The 23,946-nt window shown below is 40.4% G+C and overlaps 5 protein-coding genes across 9 annotated transcripts; 4 read left to right on the top strand and 1 right to left on the bottom strand.

The window, feature by feature from the left end:
* Positions 1 to 350: 350 nt before the first annotated feature.
* LOC103969407 (protein GRAVITROPIC IN THE LIGHT 1) lies at positions 351 to 3,421 on the bottom strand. Of its 4 annotated transcripts, none has more exons than XM_018819950.2 (3): positions 3,267 to 3,421; positions 3,077 to 3,183; positions 351 to 2,094 (listed from the first exon to the last, which is right to left on the bottom strand). In XM_018819950.2, the coding sequence occupies exon 3, from the start codon at positions 2,012 to 2,014 to the stop codon at positions 527 to 529; it is 1,488 nt and encodes a 495-aa protein (XP_018675495.2). In that variant the 5' UTR covers positions 2,015 to 2,094; positions 3,077 to 3,183; positions 3,267 to 3,421; the 3' UTR covers positions 351 to 526. The 4 variants fall into 4 exon arrangements, with proteins under 4 accessions (XP_018675495.2, XP_064986252.1, XP_064986251.1 ...); XM_065130180.1 differs by having other exon boundaries at positions 351 to 2,026; XM_065130179.1 differs by having other exon boundaries at positions 351 to 2,017.
* A 7,726-nt stretch (positions 3,422 to 11,147) lies between these two features.
* On the top strand, positions 11,148 to 13,880 carry LOC103969405 (U-box domain-containing protein 17). The gene has a single exon (XM_009382921.3). It carries the CDS (start codon positions 11,385 to 11,387, stop codon positions 13,554 to 13,556), a length of 2,172 nt encoding a protein of 723 aa, XP_009381196.2. The 5' UTR covers positions 11,148 to 11,384; the 3' UTR covers positions 13,557 to 13,880.
* Positions 13,881 to 15,251: 1,371 nt separating this feature from the next.
* On the top strand, positions 15,252 to 16,145 carry LOC135624179 (protein RALF-like 22). The gene has a single exon (XM_065127585.1). It carries the CDS (start codon positions 15,567 to 15,569, stop codon positions 15,963 to 15,965), a length of 399 nt encoding a protein of 132 aa, XP_064983657.1. The 5' UTR covers positions 15,252 to 15,566; the 3' UTR covers positions 15,966 to 16,145.
* Positions 16,146 to 17,091: 946 nt separating this feature from the next.
* Positions 17,092 to 18,282, top strand: LOC135625810 (uncharacterized). Its single transcript, XM_065130895.1, has one exon. The coding sequence runs from the start codon at positions 17,092 to 17,094 to the stop codon at positions 18,280 to 18,282; it is 1,191 nt and encodes a 396-aa protein (XP_064986967.1).
* A 536-nt stretch (positions 18,283 to 18,818) lies between these two features.
* LOC103969403 (serine/threonine/tyrosine-protein kinase HT1) lies at positions 18,819 to 23,378 on the top strand. Of its 2 annotated transcripts, none has more exons than XM_065130177.1 (4): positions 18,819 to 18,966; positions 19,534 to 20,898; positions 21,737 to 22,192; positions 22,979 to 23,378. In XM_065130177.1, exons 2-4 carry the CDS (start codon positions 19,702 to 19,704, stop codon positions 23,258 to 23,260), a joined length of 1,935 nt encoding a protein of 644 aa, XP_064986249.1. In that variant the 5' UTR covers positions 18,819 to 18,966; positions 19,534 to 19,701; the 3' UTR covers positions 23,261 to 23,378. The 2 variants fall into 2 exon arrangements, with proteins under 2 accessions (XP_064986249.1, XP_009381194.2); XM_009382919.2 differs by having other exon boundaries at positions 18,826 to 19,019.
* Positions 23,379 to 23,946: the final 568 nt, after the last annotated feature.

Below are 23,946 nucleotides of genomic sequence, written 5' to 3'. Positions count from 1 at the left end.
ATAAATAAATAAATAAATTACCACTCGGTTTCGATCAAAATAATAATTTTAGAATAAAAGAATAATATTTGCTTAGTTTATAAATATATAACGTATTCGTTATATATAATGATTGATTGATATGTCAGTGTGATACATACTGTAGCAATTCCAGTTTAGCAGAGGAAGTTTCATTCTCTCACACTCACAAACTTACAATGACGATTTTACTTAATCCTGTGCTAATCTTTTATCCCCTCGTCATGCCAACCTTCCCTGTTGGCATATAAATATCACCGCCCACACGACCTCTTACAGGTACACTACTCTCCCATGCACCTATAATTAACATCTAATCCTGCCATTATCCATCACGAACATGTACTTAACAATTACTCGCCACAAAAGCTATAGTATTACACCATTATGGCACTTTGTACACTGTTGATAACATAGAAGCTTCTACTTAAGTCTCCTAACTACCTTTACCGTACCCAAAAACAGTAGCCTGATGCTTCCGCAGCCGTTGGATGGGCGTTACACACGATCACAACCGTACGTTTACCTTGGCGTCAACCGTGATGAGGTAGACCTTGCTCTGGATCAGCGTTCGGCCCACTTTGAACCCGGGGACTACGGTGAATCCCACCGCGGTGGCTCGACCTGACCCAGCCCCCTCGGCGCCGCCGACACCGCCATTGTCTTTGCTCTCAGCCGCCGTCACGCTTTCCATGTACACATCGGAGAACCGGCTCCCTCGTCCTACCTGGAAGATGGACCGCTCGGTATCCGGCTCGAACGAGAAGAAGAGGCAATGGAGGAGCCACATTCGTCTAGACATCTCCGCAAACGCGGCAAAGAACTCGGAGCCCGGAAAGCCCCGTCCCGAGCTCACCATCGCCCTCTGATCAAGTTCGCCGAAGAAGGAGGATTCCATCTTCGGATGCACCAGCGACAAGTACTTGGCCCTGCAGAACCGCGCCACCGGCGACGGCAGGTGGCCTAGACTCTGGTTCATCGCAATTGACTTGAGCCTGGTGAATTCGTTGAAGAATTGTCGGCGATCCCACGCCAAGCATTTCTCCAACGTGCCAATACCGAAGTTTTGGTGGTGCAAGTCGGAGAACATCCTCAGGCAGACGTAAGATTCGAATGCAAAGATCCGGTGGCTGGGCTCTTTTTCGCGGAGCACGTCCGGTTGGATGGAGCCGGCGGCAGCGTCTAGGTCCCAACCGGCAGAATCCATCTCCTTCACCATTAGTTGGACGAAGAATCTGATCGATTTGAAGGCGTAGCGCAGCGCAGTGAGGAAATGTGTGGGGTTGAGGCCGGAAAGGTGGAGACCGTCGAGTGCGGCGAGAGAGCGGTTGGGATGGAGCTTGGCCTCCAAAGCTTGGGCCTTTCTCTCGGATTCGAGGAGACTTGCTTGGTGGGCGAGGATCTCGGAGCCCTTCAGGTCGAGCTCGGCCTCCAGCTTGTGGGTGGTGATGCTGTAGGTCCTGGTGAGGTTGCGCAGCTCTTGGAGCTGCGCGGCGAGAGCCGGCTGCAAAATCGGACTGGTGCGAGGGTCGAACTGGTTCCTGAAGAAGGACTGCTTCAGCACCGATATGTGTTTCAGCCCGGCAACGACAGCACCATCCGCAGACTGTATCAACTCCGAATCATATGAAGACTGCGCCACCTGAAGCTCGGCGTAGGCGGCCTTGACGGCGGAGATGCTGGCGAAGAGGTTCGCGAGGAGGGACTCCATGGCGTCCAGATCACCGGAAGAACCACTCTTCTGCTGCTGCTGCTGCCGCTTCTCATCTTCAGGTTTGTGGAAGCCTTTGTCAGGGGGTTCGGTGAGGATGCCAGAATAATCTCTGACGTCTCGAGCGAGCTTAAACTTGTGGATCGCATCGTAATCGTCAGGAGCGGCGTCGGCGGAGCCACCGGTAGAGCTGGCGGCTGACCTTCGCAGGCGGAGGATCTTGGTGATCGTCCGAGCCACTGACCCGAAATTTGGCGGCGGCGGCGCTGCTCTCGAAGGCTCCATCTCCTACACCAACTCTCACAGAGAGGAGCAGCAGCAGCAACAGTGAGATTTAAGAGCACTAATCAGAATGACTCCGATATCTGTGAATACAAAAATGTAAAGGCATGTAACGCTATATAATCTATGAGACAGTGGATTCTGGGGAATCACATCATGAAGCAGGAAGAAGCACGACATGATAAAAATCGATTAAAGGAGGGGCATTGCCTTGCATTAAAGAAGTGAAAAATAAGATTAATCGACGCAACATGAACATGTCTGCACCACAGCTTGCAGAATCATGTGTGTATGAGGCGTGCCTCCACACAGCAAAAAGTGCCCCCAACCCTTCTTCTACGAAGACCAACACAGTGATCGTGGCCCCGTGCGAAGGCTACGTTCAATAATCGAACACAGAAAATTCGGAGGCCACGCTCACAGCCCTACTTTTCTCGGGTTGATGACCCCATCAAAATCTTCAGCAAATTCTTTTCTCCTTCCATAGCGGAAACCCGTGAAAGAGTTTAGATGCGTTCATCGTCCAAACTAATAGCGTCTGCCATCTAGAAACAATACAAGTACCGGAAAAGTCTAGTGTTTATACATCAAAGATGTCTTCACCAGCACCGACTTCAAACAAAACAAGGGGATCCCTACAGTACTATGGCACGCTTCAGATCACAGATACTATAATTGCCAATATTTTACCTAAGATTTGATTTTTTATGTAGTTCTTAATGGCATCGTTCTTGAAATTTCACCACCAATCATCAGGCGTTTTCATAAATTGTGCATATTTCGTTATTTGCCAACACATTTCTCATCACCAAGAAAAATAAAAAGGGGAAACTTTACGGCAAGAAAAAAGGCGACATTTTTGTCCAAGAAACCAAGAAGAAGAAAGTTTATGGATTACCGGACAAGAGATCGGTGGCAGGGAAGTATAAAATCCGCTTTTGATGCCCTAATTTCCATTAAAGTATCCTAAAACCCAAAACTTTTGACACCGAGCATAAAAAATTGAAAAAGAAATGAGGAAATCGCTAAAGAGAAGGTTTTCGTTGCAGAGATTTGGGAACTCACCAGAGGTCTCAAAAGGGGCGGTAGCAGCAGAACCAGAAGCGGACTTCCGCTCTCTCCTTCACCGAGCCCTCCGATTACGATCGCTGTACTTCAGATCCGGTACTTGACTAAAACCAACACAAGAGGAATCCCCATTACGGATGTTATCGATGGCGAAAGCGACTTCAAGAGAGAATCATTGATGGATGACCTTCTCCCTCTAGGACCGGCGCTTCCTCGAGATCCAATCGAGGAAGAGAGAGTAAAGCGAAGCCGACGAAATAGCGAGGGCACTCGGGGCAGCCGCGCGCAGAGGTGACGGGAGCACTGAGCAGAGCACAGAGGCGTTGGGAAACGCGGCATCGCGACTGGCAGAGGCATCGGATATATGCCGAATCACGGAGCAAGAGCTGCCTCGCACGACAGTCTCCCCTCATCGCTTCGAGATTCGTTCTTTTCGTGATCCAATGGTTAGTAAACAACCCCTAGGATTACCCACGTTTCTACGTTTTGACGCGTGGCCCACATCGCGAAAATACCCCAATAACTACCTAAATTTCCAATGATACCCCTCTTTGAACGGCAGTTGGAGGAGGGCGTTATCGTCATTATAAGATATTTTGGGGAATCGGTGGATAAGTGAGACCCAGCTGGATCTTCGGGTAGTCGGTTGGAGTCAACGAAGGATCCGAATCCGATAAGTCTATCATACCCCACCATCTCGTGGTCGAGATCACGGAGCTCCATTTAGACACCACGTAACATAGCTACATCTAGATACCTATACGATGTGGATGATATTATCCAGAATTAAGTTAAATTTATCTTTTTTTTTTATTAGAGTTCGATCTTCTCATATTCTTAGATTGGTTAGTGATTATGGATCAATATATTCATTGGCACATGATGTCGAAAAACTATAAAGTAAGGTTTGGTCGTATGATATTATCTAATCTAGCTTAATATATTATATTGAATTAGTAGAAAGTATTATATGGAATGCTTCGACATGGTTCCTATAGATAGATGAGATGAGATAAAGTGAAAATGTGCATCCCTATTTTACGAATCAATTATAAAAATAATTAAGCACTATTATAAGTCAAATCTTCATAGTTTTCGAACCCACTTTTATGTCAATTATATTTCTTATTTTGATGAGTTTATAATTCAATATTATATTCATGAAGAACCCACTTATAAACCTGATGTAGGGGACGATTAATAGTAAGCACTGCATAACGATTAAAACTTTTTTTTGTATAAACCCCTTATGAAGTAGTTCATCAACTTACCTCTTAAGTATTGCATATTCAATATAATTCAACCGATAGTAGAGCAAATTAGGTAAGGAAGCTCTAAGAGTAGCTTATTCCTAGAGGTAACTCCTTAGGGGTAATGTCAGAAAAATCTTTTAATTTTTTTTAAACATTAGGGAGTAACTTGGTTCGAGATTCATGGAGAGACTTTCTAGCTACTAAGACAAAAGTAATTATCAAATCTTTTAGCTCGACGAGGATGGGTGCTATATATGCTCATTTAGTTTTGATATAGCAATCTAAAGCTCTCCATGTCCTCTTGGACATCATAATGGTGTGATGGTATTCTGATCCTCATTAACTTTTTATAATAGAAAGAATTCACATTCGATAAATGAAAATTAAGACACAGCTCTAGGAGATTTAGATCCATCAATTATAACTCCTCTAAAATCCATGTGTCTTCAATGTTGGATTGTTCATATCATCAGAGGAAAAGGTATAGAATGGAAAGAAGATAGTGTAGAGCATCTCACAATTGAAAACTCTCTCCTCACTTAAGTATCTCACTTAAGGTTATTAGTAGCCGCAAGCACTCAATTTTTCATTCCTTCTTAAAATGTGAGTGATGGGTTTATAATATTTTTATAAAAATGAGTGTTCCTTCGATGAGTGACATGTATCTTCTTTAAGAAATGGACAGGAGATTTATAGGATGAAAACAAGTATCCACTCTTGGATGAATATCACGTACTCTCTTTATATAAAAGAAATGATTAAAGATTTATAAAATAACATAAAAGAATAAAATATGTATAAAATGACATAAAGTATATCATTAGTGAAAATAGATTAACAAGAAACTCATAATAAAATCCATAGAATGATGAATATAAATTAAGACAAGTATTCATTTGTGCATGAATATCAAAAGAAAAAGATATATATATATATATATATATATTATGGTCATTAAAATATGACAATTATCGCACAAAGATATTAACACAATTTAATAAATTTTCAAAGAGTCCTCTCTCTCTCTCTCTCTCTCTCTCTCTCTCTCCACTCTTCGATTATCCTCCATCTCTCTTCTTTTGTTATCATTCACACCTTTTTGTTCATTTTGCTTTTCATTTACCTATCTCTGTCACCGGTCTTTCTCTCTCCTTTCTTTTTTTTTTCTGTCACATCTTTTGCATAACTGTGTTTTCTTATAATCATTATTTTTTATCAATCAACTCATTAGAGTTGTAAGTTTTTATGTTTCTTTATCAACTATCATGAATTCATTATATAGCACAGAGGTATTGCATAATTATAATTTTGTTATAAAATTTAAAATATTTTCTAAAATATAAAAAGTGAAAATCCTCATCTTTATTTTATGTAATGTATAAGTACGAATATTTTATGTAAAATATAAAACGTAAAAATATTTTATGTTTTAAATATGCTATATATCAAACATATGGTCTGATTGATTGACCCACTTTGTCCAACTAATGAACCCATAGTAACTATGCTGTATAGGGTTTTACTACCTTCATGACTCCATATCAAGTGGGTGTACAGCTCCTCTCTCTCCTGCCCAAGTAATACTTCCAACAAAGCCGGACATCAGCACACACACACAGACACTCTCTCTCTCTCTCTCTCTCTCTCTAGGATCAGAATGAAGAAAAAACACGTATAAGGTGAACTGTTGATGGCCACACAGTGTCGTGAATATTATTTGAGGCCAGCCTGCACAACAAGTGTCTCTTTCTTCTGGACGGCACCGTGTTGTCTTCTTCGAGAAAACCTTGGGACAGTTAATGGACGTAACAATAATGCCACACGCTACTGATGCATCTGCTTGTCGTCGTAATCGCCACCGGCTGAGCCCGGCGGTGTAGTTTTGTTGCTGAGACTGATTGCATTAAACATCGATTGATATGGGCCAATGAAGTTGCCGTGTTGTGTGTGGAAAGAAAGAGGACATGAGCTATCATTTTGAGTGCCATTAATGAGAGTATAACGACATGGCAATGACTGCATCAAGTATCAGCCACCCAAATGAGCTGAAGAAATAGCATGGCCTGTGCACCATCAGTTTTTAGAGAGAGAGAGAGAGAGAGAGAGAGAGAGAGTCTCCTACGATGAGATATCCACTACTCAGAACTTTGAAACAACATATTTGATGCTACTATTATAACATTTATATCCCTTGACATGTTTGGATCATTCACATGCATCACTCTCGTTAGTATTCATCTAATAAGTTTTATATAATCATTGCTAATCATGATTATCCATAGCTAATTTCAGTAAAAGACAAAATTTGTTGCCTAATTCCTATTTATTTTTTTGTCTTCCTCTTAGTTGTGATGAATTTGTTCTTCCTCTATCATATCATATGTTTTGGTTATTAAAAGGAAATGTGATTTTATATTAAATTCGCATGAATTGTATTGAAATTTACTTGAAGCATGCTTCCCCATTATCTCCTTAATACTTAGGAGTTAAATTTGGATGAGTTGTTGTTGTTGTTATTATTATTATTATTATTATTATTATTATTATTATTATTATTATTATTATTATTATTATTATTATTATTATCTCGAGGACATCCCACTATATACAAGTGTCTCACATAGTTCTTTTTAACTTGAAGGTATCTTTTTTTTTTCATTTGGATGTAAATGATCTTAAACTTTTATTTAAATCACTTGTTCATAAATATTACTAAAAAATAATTTTGATAAAATTAATTATGATAAAATTTAAAAAATGAAAAAGTATTAATCATGTTATAATCATGTCTTAGTGATGCTATAAAATTTTGAATTGGTTAAGTGGAGTTGATAAAATTATACTCAAAATTAAAATTATATATATATATATATATATATATATAACTATCTAACACTTAGATCTCCAAAGTATTGTTGGTTTTATAATTATCTTATAATTTTTTTTAATCTTAAAGATTTTCAATTATCATACAAAATTTCTAATGCTCCTCGCCATTTTAATAATCATATATTTTTATTTTATTAATAATATTTTCATCAATCTCTTCATCTTGTCCATAATTCACAATACATAAAACTTTTACTTAAAGGAACTTATTGTCTAGCAAATTTAACTATACATTTTTATTTATTTATAAAATTACTAAAATTATATTTTAAATATTTAGTCTTAATCATATTTAATCTAAAACATATAGTTTATAAATCATGGCTCAAGTTTATAATTAATTTCACTTAAACTCCCATATACTAAGATTATGTCATTAACAAATAACATACACCAAGAAGGTCTATCATCTAAGTGATTAGTAAATTAATTCATTATCAATGTAAAAATATATAAACTTAATTTAGATTTTATTATAATCATATGTTAATAGGAAATTTTGCTCCTTATAGTTTTAACAGTAATAGCTATATTATCACACATATATTTAATAATATTAATATAATTAATATGTATATCTTTCTTTTCTAAGATTTACCATAATAAATCTCTAAAAACACTATCGTAAGTTATCTCTATGTTAATAAAAATTATATTAAATCTTTTTTCTCCCTATAATTTTCTATTAATTATCTTAATAAATAAATAACTTATATAGTTAATCTTCTAAGAATAAAACTAAATAAATAACTTATATTAAGATCCCACACTCTTAGCTATTTTTATCTTTTTTAATGTATCTTTTATTTCATTAGCTCTAATTTCATGAATAAATATATAATTATTAAATCTATCATTATTATTTATCATTAAATCTAAGTATCGTGTAGAATATTTATTAAATAATATATAAAAAATATTTTTTTTTATATTTTTCTTAATCACATTATCATTAATAATTTTTTTAATCTTAATCTTTAATGTATTTAATATTACCTAAATTGTTACGCTTTCTTTCCTTAGCTTTAGTAATTCGATATATATCATTTTTATCATCTTTAGTACCTAACTTATTATGAAAATTATCATAAGATTTATATTTTACCATACTAACCCCTTTTTAGTTTTAATTATTTATATCTTTTTAAATTTTTTATAATTTTATAGATCTTTAATACATGATTTTTTTTGTAAAATTTATTTTTTGAACTTTCTCATACTATCACAACTCTATTTACCTTTAGTTTCAATCAAGAGTATCTTTTGTTAACCTCATAATTCATTGTAGTTTAAATAATATTAATACTATCCTTATTTAAGTTCCAATTCGTCTTTCTTTTCATCTTATTCTTAAAAATATTTACATTATCATCTTTACTTTTAGTTTAACTAAAAATCTCCTTTGTTAAACTCGTAATTCATTATATTTCAAATAATATTAATATTATTCTCATTTAAGTTTCGAGTCATTTCCCTTCCTATATTATTCTTAAAAATATTTGCATTATTATCTTTAAGATTCCATCATAGTAAATTTTTCTACTATCTTTTTATTATTATATTTTCTAAAGTAAATATATAATACTAGTTGATTCATAAAACTTTTGATAGGTATAATTTTATAATTCTTATAAATAAAATTTTAAAATAATTAAAACATAAATATTTTGTATATATATTTTCTTAACTACTCAACTTCAAATCCATAAAACACCATTGGCCTTATTACTGTCTTATAAATTTTTTTCTTTCAATTGAATGATCACACAAAACTCTTAAAACCTCTTGTCATTTTAATAATTATGTTTTTCTTCTATGAATAATATCTTTATCAATATATTCATCTTATTAAATAATTTATCAAATATACCTAAGGTTTTTACTTTAAAATTTTTTGTCAATACAATTTAACTATATTCTCTTATCTATTTATAAAATAACTAAAATTATATTTTATATATTCCGTTTTAGTTATACTTAATCTAAAATATTTAGTTTATAAAGTTTACATCTATAACTCAAGTTTATAATCAATTTTACTTAATCTCTAATCAACTAATATAATATTATCAGTAAATAACATGCACGAGGTCCATCATCTAAGTGACTAGTAAAATCATTTATTATCAATGTAAAAATATAGAAACTTAATATGAATATTTGGTATAATCATATATTAATAGAAAACTTACTAGACATACCCTTTGTAGTCTTAACACTAATAGTTATATTATCATCATGTATATGTTTAATAATATAAATATAATATGTATATATATATATTTTCTAAAACTCGTTATAATAGATATCTAGAAACCATATTATAGGCTTTCTATATATTAATAAAAATTATATACAAATCTTTTTATTCTACTTATACTTTTTCATTAATTATCTTAATAAATAAATAATTTATATGGTTAATCTTCCAAGTATAAAATCAAATTGATTTTCAAAGATATCTAATTCAAGCCATATCCTACTTTTGATATCTCTTTTCTAAAATTTTATTATTGACTCAAGATTTTAATTCCTCTATAATGTGAATAATTTTATATGTCATCATTTTTTTAAGTTAACATTAAAAACTCTATCCATTTATAAAGTATCTTCCGAATATAATGATTTTCTTATAGAAGCTTCTTATCTAAGTTGTTTCGTTATTCCTTAAACTTTTTCAAACCTCAATAGTTAAGTCCCACACTTTTAGTTATTTTTATATTCTTTAATATGATTTATACTTCATTAACTCTAATTTTATAAATAAATATATAATTACTATTTATCATTAAATCTAAATATTATGTAAAATATTTATTAAATACTCTATAAAAATATTATTTATCATTAACAAATATTCTTTGATCTTCATCAATCGTTTCTTTAGCTTTAATAATTCAATATATATCTTTCTTACCATCTTTAATACTTAACTTATTATAAAAATTATAATAGGATTTATATTTTACCATACTAATCACTTTTAAAATCTTTTTTATTCTTTATATATTTTTTTAATATTTTATCGATCTTTAAAATATGTTCTTGTATAAATTTTATTTTTTAAATTTTCTCACACTATCACCGACTCTCTTTACCTTTAGTTTCACAAGAATCTACTCTTAATTCATCGTAGTCCAAATAATATTAATATTATCATCATCTAAATTTTAAGTCATCTTCATTTTTATCTTATTCCTAAAAGTATTTACATTATCATCTTTAATATTTCATCATGGTAATTCTTCTATTTTTTACTATATGTATATATATTATCATCAATCTTCCATCATGTATAATTTTATAATTTTTATAAATAATTCTCTAAAAATAATTTATCAAGTTACATTCGAAATTAAAAAAAGTTAATCGAATTGCATTCCATCACAAAAACTATCTAAAAAAATCTTTAATTTTAATTATATTTAATTCGTGTACTTTTTTTATTATTTATAAAAAAATACTCTCAAGTAAAAATAAATTGGAGAAATCATTCGATAACAAATCAATAAAATGCCGCCCCTTTTTTTTAACAAATCAATAAATTGGAACGAAGATTTGAGTATTTTATTTTATTTTATTAGTATTTAAAGCCACACCGACTTTAACATTTAATTACAAGTTTGATTTAAAAAATTCCGAACTCGATTTTAATAATGATTATTGTACGCACCCTCTGACGTCATCGATGCCGAGATCGTTGACTTTCTCTTTGAAGATCTACAATCACGATATTACCCCTCTATCTCTCCCGTGACCTGCCATAATCTGACGACCTCATCCCACCCACCTGAAATCCCCATACCACCCCTTCGTTCCTCCCGCGAAGCGACAGGGAAAAGATGTAAATGTTTGTGAATGTGTCCTGGACTTCCAGTTATACCCCTCTCGTTGGTGCGGTCCGGAGCCGCGCTGCGCTTTCCGCCCCCATCCTTTCCTTTGTTTCCACGGCGAGGAAATTAGGACGCGGCATTAATCTAATCCTCGCACGCATCTCCATTTCGAGACAACCTACATCGACGCGGCGAAGTCAATCGGAGAGAAGGAAAAGATTCCGAGATCCCAAAGACAGCTCCACCTCCGCCCCCAGAGAGGAACCCTAAAAGCTAATCGACCGTGGAATCCGATACCAGAGGGCGGCCCTTCTAACCTCGCCCCCCGCCATGACATCCCCCTTCGCCTTCCTCTCCTTCCGCCGGCGGCGATCGCCCCTCTCCGGCGCATACTTCGTCCCCGGTGACCTCTCGGGTGCCGCCCTCTTCCACGCCCTCGCCGCCCTCTCCGCCGACGTCGCCCGACATTCTTCCTTGTCCCAGTGCCGCAACGCCAGGTCCCTCGTCCGCAGGATCCGGATCCTCGCTGTCCTCTTCGAGTTCCTCGAGGAATCCTTCGCGTCTTCCCCTTCCTCCCCTCTCCCGCCGTGGTTCCCCGCCTCGGCGGCCCTTTGCTTCCGGGAGCTCTACATCTTCGTCTATCGGACCAAGCTCCTCCTCGACTACTGCTCCCAGTCGAGCCGGCTCTGGCTGCTGTTGAGGAACCCCCAGATCTCGGGCAATTTCCACGACCTCACCCAGGAGCTGGCCACGGTGCTAGACGTCCTCCCTCTCGACGATCTCCGCCTCGCCGCGGACGTGCGCGAGCAGATCGAGCTTCTCCGGCGGGAGTGCAGGCGATCCAAGCTCTTCGTCGACCCTGATGACGAGGAGCTCTGCCGCAAGATCTTCTTTTTCTTGGGTCAGTTCGAGACCGGCGAGGCTCCGGATCCTGCGGAGCTTCGGGACACGTTCGTCCACCGTCTGGGGATCCGCGATGTTCGGGCCTGCCGGACGGAGATCGAATTCTTGGAGGGGCAGATCTCTAATCAGGAGGAAGACATGGATCTCCCTCTCGTCAGTGGAGTCATCGCGCTCACCCGGTATTGTAGGTTCTTGCTGTTTGGGTTCCAAGAAATGGATGTCAAGAAGCCTTTCAGTGATCAGGGTATGACATCGAGTAAGCGATTGTTGAGTCAGGGGAGCGGTAGTTTCTCCTTGACGATCCCCAAGGACTTCTGCTGCCCGATTTCACTCGATCTGATGAAAGATCCGGTGGTCGTCTCCACAGGTCAGACTTACGATCGTGCATCCATCACCCAGTGGATGGAAGAAGGGCATCGCACTTGCCCTAATTCGGGACTGACCCTTTCAAATAGCCGTCTCGTGCCAAACAGAGCTCTGGCAAGCTTGATTTCCCAGTGGTGTGCCTCCTATGGAATCCCATATGGAACCCCTGAGGGCGCCGGCATTCCAGCTGAGAGCACTGCGGCAGCATGTGCCAGCAGAGCAGCAATCGAAGCAAACAGAGCCACGTCAAGAATCTTAGTGCAGCAGCTATCAGCTGGTTCACAGGAATCAAAGACCGTCGCTGCCTGTGAGCTCAGGTTGCTGGCAAAGACTGGCAAGGAGAACAGGTCTTTCATTGCAGAGGCAGGGGCAATCCCTGCTCTCTGCCGGCTCTTACGTTCTTCGAATCCGGTTGCTCAAGAGAATGCGGTGACCGCAATATTGAACATATCCATTCACGATGGTAACAAGAGCCGGATCATGGATGAGGAAGGATGCTTGAAATTGATTGTTTATGTTTTGAGGCATGGATTGACCAATGAGGCAAGGGAGAATGCGGCAGCCACACTGTTCAGCCTGTCTGCTGTTCATGACTTCAAGAAAATGATTGTTGATGAGCAGGGTGTTGTGGCAGCGTTGGCCAATTTGCTGATGCAGGGAAGCTCGAGAGGGAAGAAAGATGCAGTGATGGCCTTGTTCAATCTTTCAACTCACCCGCAAAGCTGGTCTCGGATGTTGGATATAGGTGCAGTTTCAGCGTTGGTGGGGGCACTGAGAGATGAATGTGTGGCGGAAGAGGCTGCCGGTGCTCTGGCATTGCTCATGAGACACCCCATTTTGGCACAGACAGTTGGGAGTGAGGACACTGCGATTACGAATCTGGTGGGTCTAATGAGGAGGGGAACCCCGAAGGGAAAGGAAAATGCAGTTGCAGCATTGCAGGAGATGTGTCGGCGTAGTGGTTTACCTGTGACACAGAAGGTAGCAAGGATGCAGGTGTTGGGTGGGTTGATCCAAACCATCTTGTTAACCGGGACAAAGAGGGCTAGAAGAAAGGCTGCATTACTTGCTAGGATGTGCCAGAGATGCGAGGGACCGATAGCAACGACACTTGGAAACGAATGGGCTATGAATCATGCATTAGCGAGAACCAACTCCTTAAGGGATTCGAGTTTCCGAAGTGGGGATGTATCTGTCTCAGTATCCATGGCAAGACAAGTACCTGTGCTATAGCCTTCGTGTTCATTTTGCAGTCGCCGTGTACATCACTCTTGGTAAGTTGGTGGGAGATTCTTTTATTGATGCTGGAGTGAGCGAAATTGTTGGTAAAAGCTGAACCAATACTGTTTTAAATGAAACATGCCCTGTGAATAATGGTGCAACTTCTTACATGTTTAGGTTATGTAATCATTCGATACACTCATTCGATACACCCTTATAAGGATTGGAATGCTTAGTCTACCTACCTAAGCAGCTACCAAGTGATGGAAGCTAAATCATGTTTTTTGGTTCAGATTGTCTCAACTTTGTTATCTTAAATCTCACAGTTAATTGTTACGGGATTTTGTTTGCTCTTTAGCCTAGCAGATATTTTTGCTAGTCATTTATACATACTAGGCATTTGAGGAGCTGAAATCTGATGCCGGAAAGTAATATATATATGCATAAGAGCATTTTACATTAAAGATGTGTTGTATCCAGTGTTATAATACTGCCCTACCATGCCAGCAGTGGATAAGTTGGATTGTTTAGATTGCTAAATTCTATGTATTTGGTTACCACCTTTTAAGTCTTTTTTTTATGAGAAAATATTGTTCTGTAGATTCTTAAATGCAAAATCCAGGCAATGTCAGTGTGCTATAACCAAAGATGTTGTTTCTGATACTAGGATCATACACATCCAGGATTAAGGGGGAAAGGGCGGAAGTATGGTTTTCCATTGCCATTTATTTTTGTGATGCCATATCCAGTGTGAATCTTGATCTCTACCATGAAATCTGTTATTGATCTTGGAAGTCGAAAGGTTTATTTTTCTGATGCCATATCCAGTGTGAAACTTGATCTCCACCCTGAAACCTGTTATTGATCTTGGAAGTTAAACGTCTTTGTTTTCTTGGCTTCATGTTGATTGATGTTGCTGCTTTGGTAAATTATATTACACATACACAAAGTAGGACGGATGGTTCTGAGCAATTGGTTGCTTCACGTCTAAACTAAGCACTATGTTCATGCTGGATTTGGACTCCCCAGGTTGCGTGTTCTATTTCCTGTTTTCTTTGCATGGACTTGATTCAGACTTGGATTGTGGATGGAACTGACTTAAATCCGATCTCATGTGTTGAGAATTACAAGAAGGATTTGTCAGCTCCTATACAACTGTTGGGATCGCGAACAATTGTGATTATATATCTGTGTATTTATATATATAAATAGATATATATATATATATATATATATATTATAATTAATTATATATTATTTTTATTTTACTTTCATAAGTATAGAAATCTCGAAAGGATCGAAACACTAAGAGTTTAAAGGGTGTTGCATTATAATAGCATTCATTGGTCACGAGGGATTTTTAACCCATGTAGAAGCTGGTGGCTATCAACAACTAGAATGATGATTCAATCAAATAAAATATGTATAAAATAGAATTAGGGTCTCCAAAATTCATCCGAATTAAAATTTAATCATGATATCTAATTTTTTTTATCTGAATAAGTCCCAAGAATAATTAAAAATTTCAAATTCTATTTAAGCAAAGCAGTGTAATATACGTAAATATATTACAAACTCCTAAAATAAATATGAAAATAATAAACATTTTTTTTTCTTCTTATTAGAGTCTTGATAGAGACATTCCATACTTTTCTTATTACTCGTCTAATTCATATATATATATATATATATATATATATATATATGGTGGCAGTGAATCCCTTCGAAACCGGCGTTGACCGGCCATGCACACCGCAAGATACAGCGAACCCTCGCCAATCTTTGTACCCTCAACGAACGGGCGTGCCCTCCAAGTGTTCGACGCCCCGCCTCAGTCGCCACTTCCATGCAGAAGCTCGCCCCACGTCTTCCCTCCATAACTTACTACCCCAACTCCCCCTCCCTTTCCCTTTCTTCATTCATCTCGTCCACTTCCTCCGTAGGAAGGGAAGGGACCAACCCAGCAGACGCCTTCTCGAGACGCTCCCCGTTCTTGAACCGGCATCGACACTTGTGCCGCGCATGGCTTTCCGCCTCGCCTTCCTCCTGCTCGTCCTGGCCACGGCCTCGGTGGCCGGGACGTGGGCGATGGGCCCCATCGACACCGAGGTCTCGTGGAAGCTCGCCCGCTTTGCCAGCGCCGAAGACGGGCTGGGGGACGCCGCGCCCGCATGTGACGGGCTCGTGGGTGAGTGCCTCGACGAGGACAACGAGCTGGACATGGAGGCGGAGGACCCCCGTCGCTTCCTGTCCCCCGCTCACGGCCGGCAAAGGTTCATCAGCTACGGCGCCCTCTCTCGCAACCGTGTCCCCTGCAACCGCCGTGGCCATTCCTACTACAACTGCAGAAGGAGCGGGCGAGCGAACCCTTACCGCCGCGGCTGCAGCGTTATTACCAGGTGCGCCAGGATTCTCGATTAAGCTACGGGGTCGAGGTAAGTAAGTGGCGGAGCGAAAGAGAGTGATACTGTCGGTGATGAGCTGCTTCTTTCCTCCATACTGCACGGCCTGCCTTGGCTTCCCTCCTATGTTACTGTCGCCAAATATGTTTCTTCATGTACTTTGATGTGATTGCAATAAGGGGATCGTATTATTATGGTACTCATCGATTTCTATCTTTGCACCAACTCATTCTATATATATATATATATATATATACATGGGGTTGTCTTATACATATAATGGGACTAGTGGGATACCTGTAGTATTGAGAGAAGAGTCAGCATAAATTTATATTACTTGTGTACATGATGACTGCCCTCTTTCTTCTAATATTTATTATTTGACTGTGATGACAGTCAATAAATGTGACATAGTTTAAAGCAGTATTGCGATTATTCCACTGGAATAGATATAATAATCTTGATGACTTAGAGTCTGGCATTATGCTCATAATTAAACAAAAAAAGCTTGTTTTGAGTCTAACACGTTTGATTAACTTTGACCATTTCTAACTAATATTGTTAGATTCTTATTGCTAATTAGAATTTATAATAATATTCGCGGATAAGACGAAGATTTAGACAACATTAAGAATAAAAGGATCGATTACAATGCAATTAGAAGGCAAATGCTTGTGCTCGAGAAAACCATTTGAGTATGAAATGGAATTAATTCAAGCACCGCTTGCATGACCAATTCCAATCATTATCATATTAAAAATGGCGAATGTGAAATATGATAAGGCGACGAACAGTAGGCTGATCGAAGCAGTCGGAGACGTGGCCAAATTGCAACACATATATTATTCTTATTTGTTTGGTGATGCCGATTGAATTAAGGCGAAGAGTTCTTCTCAGCAAAGGTGCGATTTAGAGACGAATGATGCGCCCCCACTACGAGGTTGCTGAAGCTGATGCAGTAGTTTAGTGTTCTTGGAACAGAGGATCACAGCTCGTTCGTCTCAAGAGCAGTCCTCTCGTAAACCTAACTGAGCCCTACTTATGCGTTTCGAATCGAGAGATGCAGCTCACCAGATCAGAGGATGGCCACTTCTTGCACTCTGGTGGCTTCCATTCTCTTGATCATGATTTCGTTTCTGTCTGCCATGGAGGGCGGACACGCTGACGTCGCGAGGAACCATTCCATGGAGCTTCATCCACGGGCATGGAGTCGCTTCCTTGCTCAGGGTGGGAACAAGGGCGGTCCTTGCGTTCCGGGTAAGGCAAATGCATGTTCGGGGATCCCTACTAACTACGGCTCGCAGCTCCTCCACTGCTGCCAGAAGCGGTGCTGCGACGTGCTCACCGACAACGCTAACTGCGGGACCTGCAACAAGAGGTGCGGGTCTGCGCAGTCGTGCTGCCATGGCAAGTGTGCCGCGACGGCCTACGACCCTCGGAACTGCGGGGCGTGCGGCAGCAAGTGCGGCTCCGGGCAGCTGTGCTGCAGTGGAAAGTGTGCCGTGGTGAGCTCCGACCAGCACAATTGTGGGGCGTGCAGCAAGAGGTGCGGGTCCGGGCAAGTGTGCTGCGAGGGCAAGTGCATCACGACGGCCTCGGACAAAAAGAACTGCGGTGCGCGCGGCAAGAGTTGCAGCAGTGCAGGGCAAGTCTGCTGCAATGGCAAGTGCACCTTGGTGGCCTCCGACGCCCAAAACTGCGGGGCGTGCGGCAATCGCTGCGGCTCGGGGCAATCGTGCTGCAACGGCAGCTGCACCGCTGTCACCAACGACGCCAACAACTGCGGCGCCTGCGGCAAGCGGTGCGGATCCGGGCAGCTGTGCTGCGGCGGCAAGTGTGCCGCCGCCGGTTCCCAGAACTGCGGGGCGTGCGGCAATCGCTGCGGCTCGGGGCAATCGTGCTGCAACGGCAGCTGCACCGCTGTCACCAACGACGCCAACAACTGCGGCGCCTGCGGCAAGCGGTGCGGATCCGGGCAGCTGTGCTGCGGCGGCAAGTGTGCCGCCGCCGGTTCCCAGAACTGCGGGGCGTGCGGCAACAGGTGCTCGGCGGGGCAGTCGTGCTGTAACGGCAGCTGCACCACTGTCACCAACGACGCTAAGAACTGCGGCGCCTGCGGCAAGAGGTGCGGATCCGGGCAGCTGTGCTGCGGCGGCAAGTGTGCCGCCGCCGATTCCCAGAACTGCGGGGCGTGCGGCCGCAGGTGCGGCTACTGGCAGCTCTGCTGCCGGGGCACGTGCACCAACGTGGCCAGCGACGACCGCAACTGCGGCCAGTGCGGCAAGGTTTGCAGGAACAACGACAGGTGCGAGTACGGCATCTGTGGGTATGCTTGATCTTTGTCGAATTGCGTGGGCAGGGAGGATTGCAAGCGAGCTGTTTGTTGAATTGTTTCCATTAACTTGCCTTCTGCGGAAGTGCTTCTTCTTCGAGAATACGGTGGTCTCATAGCATGAGGTCAAGGCACTCAAAGATTACAGTTTCAATCGAATACTGGTTATCGTAAGAAACGGGTGAAGTGCTTCTTCTTCAGTTTGAATCTAAGACCGGAGAAAGCGAAAGGTCGAGAGGACCCATAGTCGCGTCTTTTTCCGTGACTCGTTTCGTTCCGTTCCTCCCCCTATAAAATGATTCACACGTTTCCTTGTCATCATACCACGAATTGGGGCCCACTGGCACCGCCCCCACGAATGCTATTGGAACGAAAGCATCGATCAGTTATATTCTGATGGATATCCTTTACGGGGGCTTAATATTACTGAAATTTCCATACATGTATTTTATGAGTTTGAAGCAGAATTATATATATATATACATATATATATAGAGTGGTGACAAGTCGAAAACATTGTTTAGGAAGGGCTACGTGGGACAAAGAAAGGCGGTATAGAGGAAAAGGACCGGCATAGGAGGCTCCACCTCCACCGCCACTTCCACCTGTTATTCGCATTCTCCCGTTTTCGCTTTCTGATGGCTCGACGAGGTGGCGGCCGAGTGGCCCCTTATAAGCACCGGTTGAGGTAGGGACAAGGGCGGATGCGAATTCTTGGAAGTCGGCCTTCCAACGTTTGAGGTTCTTTAGCTCTTGAATGCTTTCCTTTCATTCTAATAATTGCGCTTATTTGTTGTTCGTATACGTAGATCGCCGCTTCTCGCTCGGCGATACGAAAAAGACGACTTTTTATGATTATTTTGCTGATTGTTTGTGGGTCCTTTCGAAATTGGAGCTGTTCTGACGCCATTTCCAGAGATCTCGGGAAGCTTTAGATGATTCTTTAAATTCCGTTCTAGTTTATTTATGGGATTTTTTAATGGTTGTTTTGTGTTTTTTAATCTTTGATGTTTCTACAAATCTAAGAAAAAGCTGCGATTTTGGTTTAAAATATTGGTCTATGTTGAGATGATGATGATGATGATTCGTTTCCCTTTGGTCATGGAATGGGGCCTCTTCTCTGCCTTTTCCCCTAATAAAAAATGGTTCTTTGATTGGTTTTGCTCTTTTTTTTGTGTCTGAAATAGGATTTCTGACAGGTCTATTTCAGTGGGATCTTATTTTGTTTCATTGTGGCTTCATTCTTCCGGTGCAGGGGATCGTCGCAGTCATTGCTCTTGAGTCATTCGACCGATTGTTTGATAGAAGATTTTGATTCGGAAGAAACTGTCGAGCGTGAAGCGCTTCCTTTGTTGGTTCGATGGGATTCCTAAGCTTGGCTGCCGGAATTTGATTCGTTAGGTGCGTCATTTGGTGGGCAGTAATGGAGGAAGAGGGCTGCTCTTGGGTGAGGAGGGCAATGTTCTCTCATACCGTCTGCCACAGGTTAGATTATGCTAATCTGCATTCAATCCTGTTGCCCATCAAATCCGAAAGCAATCCGCGATTGAAGCCGAAAAGGACTGCAGAAGCATCACAATTGTCATCATTCTCGTTGCCGGTTGATCGGAATGGTGGACCTGAAACAGCGAGTTCAATTTCTCATTCTGCTAGTTTGTCATCGTCGCAGTTGTTGCTACGGGATAGGCGTCGTGGATCAAAGACAAATAAGTCGAGTTCGGAAATTCCTATTTCTTATTTGCGCTCTGAACAAGAACCTAAATCAGGGGCGTCAAATTCGACTGTAGTTGTATCTAGTTCTACTCAAAAGGCTAATAAGCATCGCAAGCCAAAGACGATGGGTAGTTTAGAAATTTCTAGCTTCTCTATTCATCCTGATCAAGAAAGTAAGGTGAGTCCAAATAAATTGAGTGGGGGATCTTCGTCCTTCGCTTCTCAGTCCGATCAAGATCCAAGATTGAAGCACAGGGGCTCGAATTCTGGCACAATATTGGTATCTAGGCCTTCGATTAGGTTCCAACTGGATGATAATTTTCAGAATAATGGCCCTATTTCTTTCAAGGATGGACAGAAATTTATACTGAGGCAGAGGTCTGCTTCTCCTCTTCCAACAACCATCCTTTCAGATGTCTTTAAGGAAGCCAGGGCTAACGAGAAGAGGTTCGCAACTCCACCACCTAGGAGGAAAGGATCAGAAAAGAGCGTCTCTAGCAAAATACTCTCAAAAGAAGGCCGAGAGCATCATGTGGCCCCTTATCCACCATCTCCTGAGACAAGTTCTCTGCATCAATTCTCATTAATGAAAGCAACTGGTAAGCATAAGAGTTTGAAGGAGGCTTCATGGGCACGATATTTTGAACAGGGTGGGGGAAAGGTTATTTCTCTAGGAACTTCTGATGATTGGATGGTTGATCCTTCCCAGTTGTATGTTGGTCTTAGGTTTGCTTCGGGAGCTCATAGCAAGTTATATCATGGTATTTATAAAGACCAGCCAGTTGCAGTAAAAATCATTAGACAACCTGATGATGATGAAAATGGGCTGATGGCTGCTCGTCTTGAGAAGCAGTTCACTAGGGAGGTCACTCTTCTCTCTCATCTCTATCACCGGAATGTGATAAAGGTACTCCAGTTATTACTTTGACTCTGTCTTAAAGGTTCTTGGTTCTTCAGTATGTTGTGCCTTCAGATAGTGCACAATGATTCAGCTACAATACATCAAATGTACACTGAATTTCAATTGCTACTGAATTTTCTATAAGGTAAAAGCATAGCCAAAGGATGTATATATAACAAATAAAAAAGATTAAACTTTTTGATTGTCTGATTTGTTTTCTGGTCAAGTTTCTTGTAAGTGATTGTTACATCTCCTTGTGTAGGATGATGCATATTGAACTTTAAACACTTATATGAGACTCGACTTCAGCTGAAATCCGATGCTAAATTTTGATTAATAATTTCTTCTATAGTTGACCCTTGAGATTTATTTACATATCAGAAATCATAAACTTTTATGCACATTACAAACAGTTTCCTAATGTTTTTAGCACCAGTGTACGGTAGGCCGTTTGTTTTCAATTGCTGGCATTACAGAAATGGTGGTGACTGTATATGTTCTTTGTTTATTGCAAAGACTTAAATTGCATTAATTGTAAAAGATGTTTCCTTCATACCGGCATATATAGGTACATGGAACATTGGAAAAAGAAACTCTGCAATAACATGTGTTATTTAAGCGATCAGCATTTGCCAATGGATTTAAGCGGTGACAATAACATGGTTAATTGGAATAATTTAAGTGAGAGATGGGTCATTGCTGATGAAGTTCTTTACCTAGTGCCAATAAATTAAATGTGTTAATTTTAGCTGGGTCAGGCGTGCCTTTTAAATTTTGACATTTTAATTCACTTTTTTTTGTGTTGCCCACCTTCCTAACTAATGTAATATTTACTTTGATGCAGCTAGTAGCGGCATGGCAAAAACCACCAGTCTTTTGCGTAATCACTGAATATCTTTCGGGGGGGTCCTTGAGAGCATTTTTACACAAACTCGAACAAAAATCCCTCCCTCTACAAAAACTTATTGCAATCGCACTAGATGTTGCACGGGGAATGGAGTATATTCACTCGCAAGGGGTTATTCACCGAGACTTGAAGCCTGAGAACATTCTCTTTGATCAAGACTTGTGTGTAAAAATTGCCGACTTTGGAATTGCCTGCGAGGAGGCACACTGTGATACTTTAACAGAAGACCCTGGAACTTTCCGTTGGATGGCACCTGAGATGATCAAACACAAGCCTTATGGGCGCAAAGTTGATGTCTACAGTTTTGGGCTAGTCCTGTGGGAGATGGCCACTGGAAGAATTCCTTACGAGGAGATGATGCCTGTTCAGGCTGCTTTCGCAGTGGTTGATAAGGTACGTCACGAGTTGTTCAGATCATCAATTTTCTGGGTTGTGCTATGATACACTAAGACACTTTTTCATTTTTCCTTTTGAGTTATAAGGTGTTCTAGAGTTTTTCATGAAGAAGAATAAGAAGAAAGAGTGAACTATATCTTTTGGTCAAGAAAAACTTGATATAAATAACCAGCACTATTTCATTTGTTCCCATCCTTTGCACATATGGCATTAGCTAGAAGAAACCATTGTTACTTGTTACACATACTTGCCTACTGTGCAACTGTTGCTGCCTTAATGCCCTCCATCAATTTCACATGTTGCCCTTCAGCTGTCTTTTGAGTATGTGTTTGTCTTTTTAAGATACAACGGCACATCCCTGCTGTGGTACATTTATTCTTGCGACCATGTAGTTTGCTTTTGTCTGGATTTTGGGGTAGGAATCAAAATGATTGTCATATGGGTTGGGTTGATATCTGTGGCTTCTCTGTTTCCATTCTGCAAGTTTTCACCACCTCCAGAACTTTTCTTGCTTTCTGGGTATGCTTCGTTTCTGATCTAGCTGTAGCTGTTGTGTAAGAACAGTCATATATGAACCATCAATGTTGTTTTTTCATTCAAGTTTCTGGGTTAAACTTGTCATTTAGCTTTCAGGCAGGAAAAATGATGTGTTTGTATTAAGGTAATTGCACATTAGCAAGCATTAAGTTTCTTTCTAATCAAATGATTTCCTTTTGAAACTGTTATTATCGATCGATACAAGGAAGGTAGATTCCTAATGCTGTAAATGCTGTGCTTTGTCAGAACTCGAGGCCTGTTGTGCCTCCTGAATGCCCGGCAGCCTTGCGGACGTTGATCGAGCAATGCTGGGCGCTCCATCCGGACAAGCGACCCGACTTTTGGCAGATCGTGAAGGTTTTAGAGCAATTCGAATCTGCTCTCGCTCAAGATGGCACGCTCGACACCGTCGCAAACGTGAATTGCCAAGATCACAAGAAGCGGCTTCTCCGCTGGATCCATAAGCTGAAGCCTACACACGCTGACGGGGGTTGGCGCCGCCACCGCCGAAATTGTCGACCTCGATGACCAAACTTTTGTAGCGTGTGCTGCTCTCATGCTATGCTTCGGATTGTCACCTCACCTGCTCTAATTGTTTTGTGGGTTCGATTGCTTTGCCTGCTAAAGGTCGCAGAATTAGGAACCACTCTTCTTTCCCCTTCTCCTTTTTATGTCTATGTACAAGCAAAAATAAGCAGTGCTGTCATCGGTAGACATATGTGGCAGAAACATCGAGCTCCCCTCTCCTCCGTCGCTCTGTCGGAACCTGCGATGGCACTGCCGAACCCTCCACCTCGTCGCGCGCTCACGAGTTCACCGGTGATGGTGATTTGTGACTTCAATAATATTATCAGAATTAAAAATATATATATATTATTAGATAAAAATTAATTATGAGGGGTGTTATCGTGTAAAAACATATTCCACTGACCCATTCGACCACACAGAATCACCAAAGCTGTATTGAACGTCTCTCTTTTGCTTTTCGATCAGGACAATCGATTGGGTAGTTCTCACACCATACTCTCCTTCAGAATCTTCTCCTGAGTTGCACTCATTACGTAACATCAGGTAAGCAGAAGAAAGATCCATTCTTTTCACATGTTGGAGTCACGTTTTGAACTTGCATAAACTGCTACTACTTCACAGTGCACCATCTCATGATGATAAGCTCCTACAGGACACTATTATAGCTGCCCTAATTTAGATAGGTG

Source organism: Musa acuminata, chromosome BXJ2-10, assembly GCF_036884655.1.
Source record: "Musa acuminata AAA Group cultivar baxijiao chromosome BXJ2-10, Cavendish_Baxijiao_AAA, whole genome shotgun sequence".
NCBI classification, from domain to species: Eukaryota; Viridiplantae; Streptophyta; class Magnoliopsida; order Zingiberales; family Musaceae; genus Musa; species Musa acuminata.
This window is presented reverse-complemented; position numbering and strand designations above follow the sequence as displayed.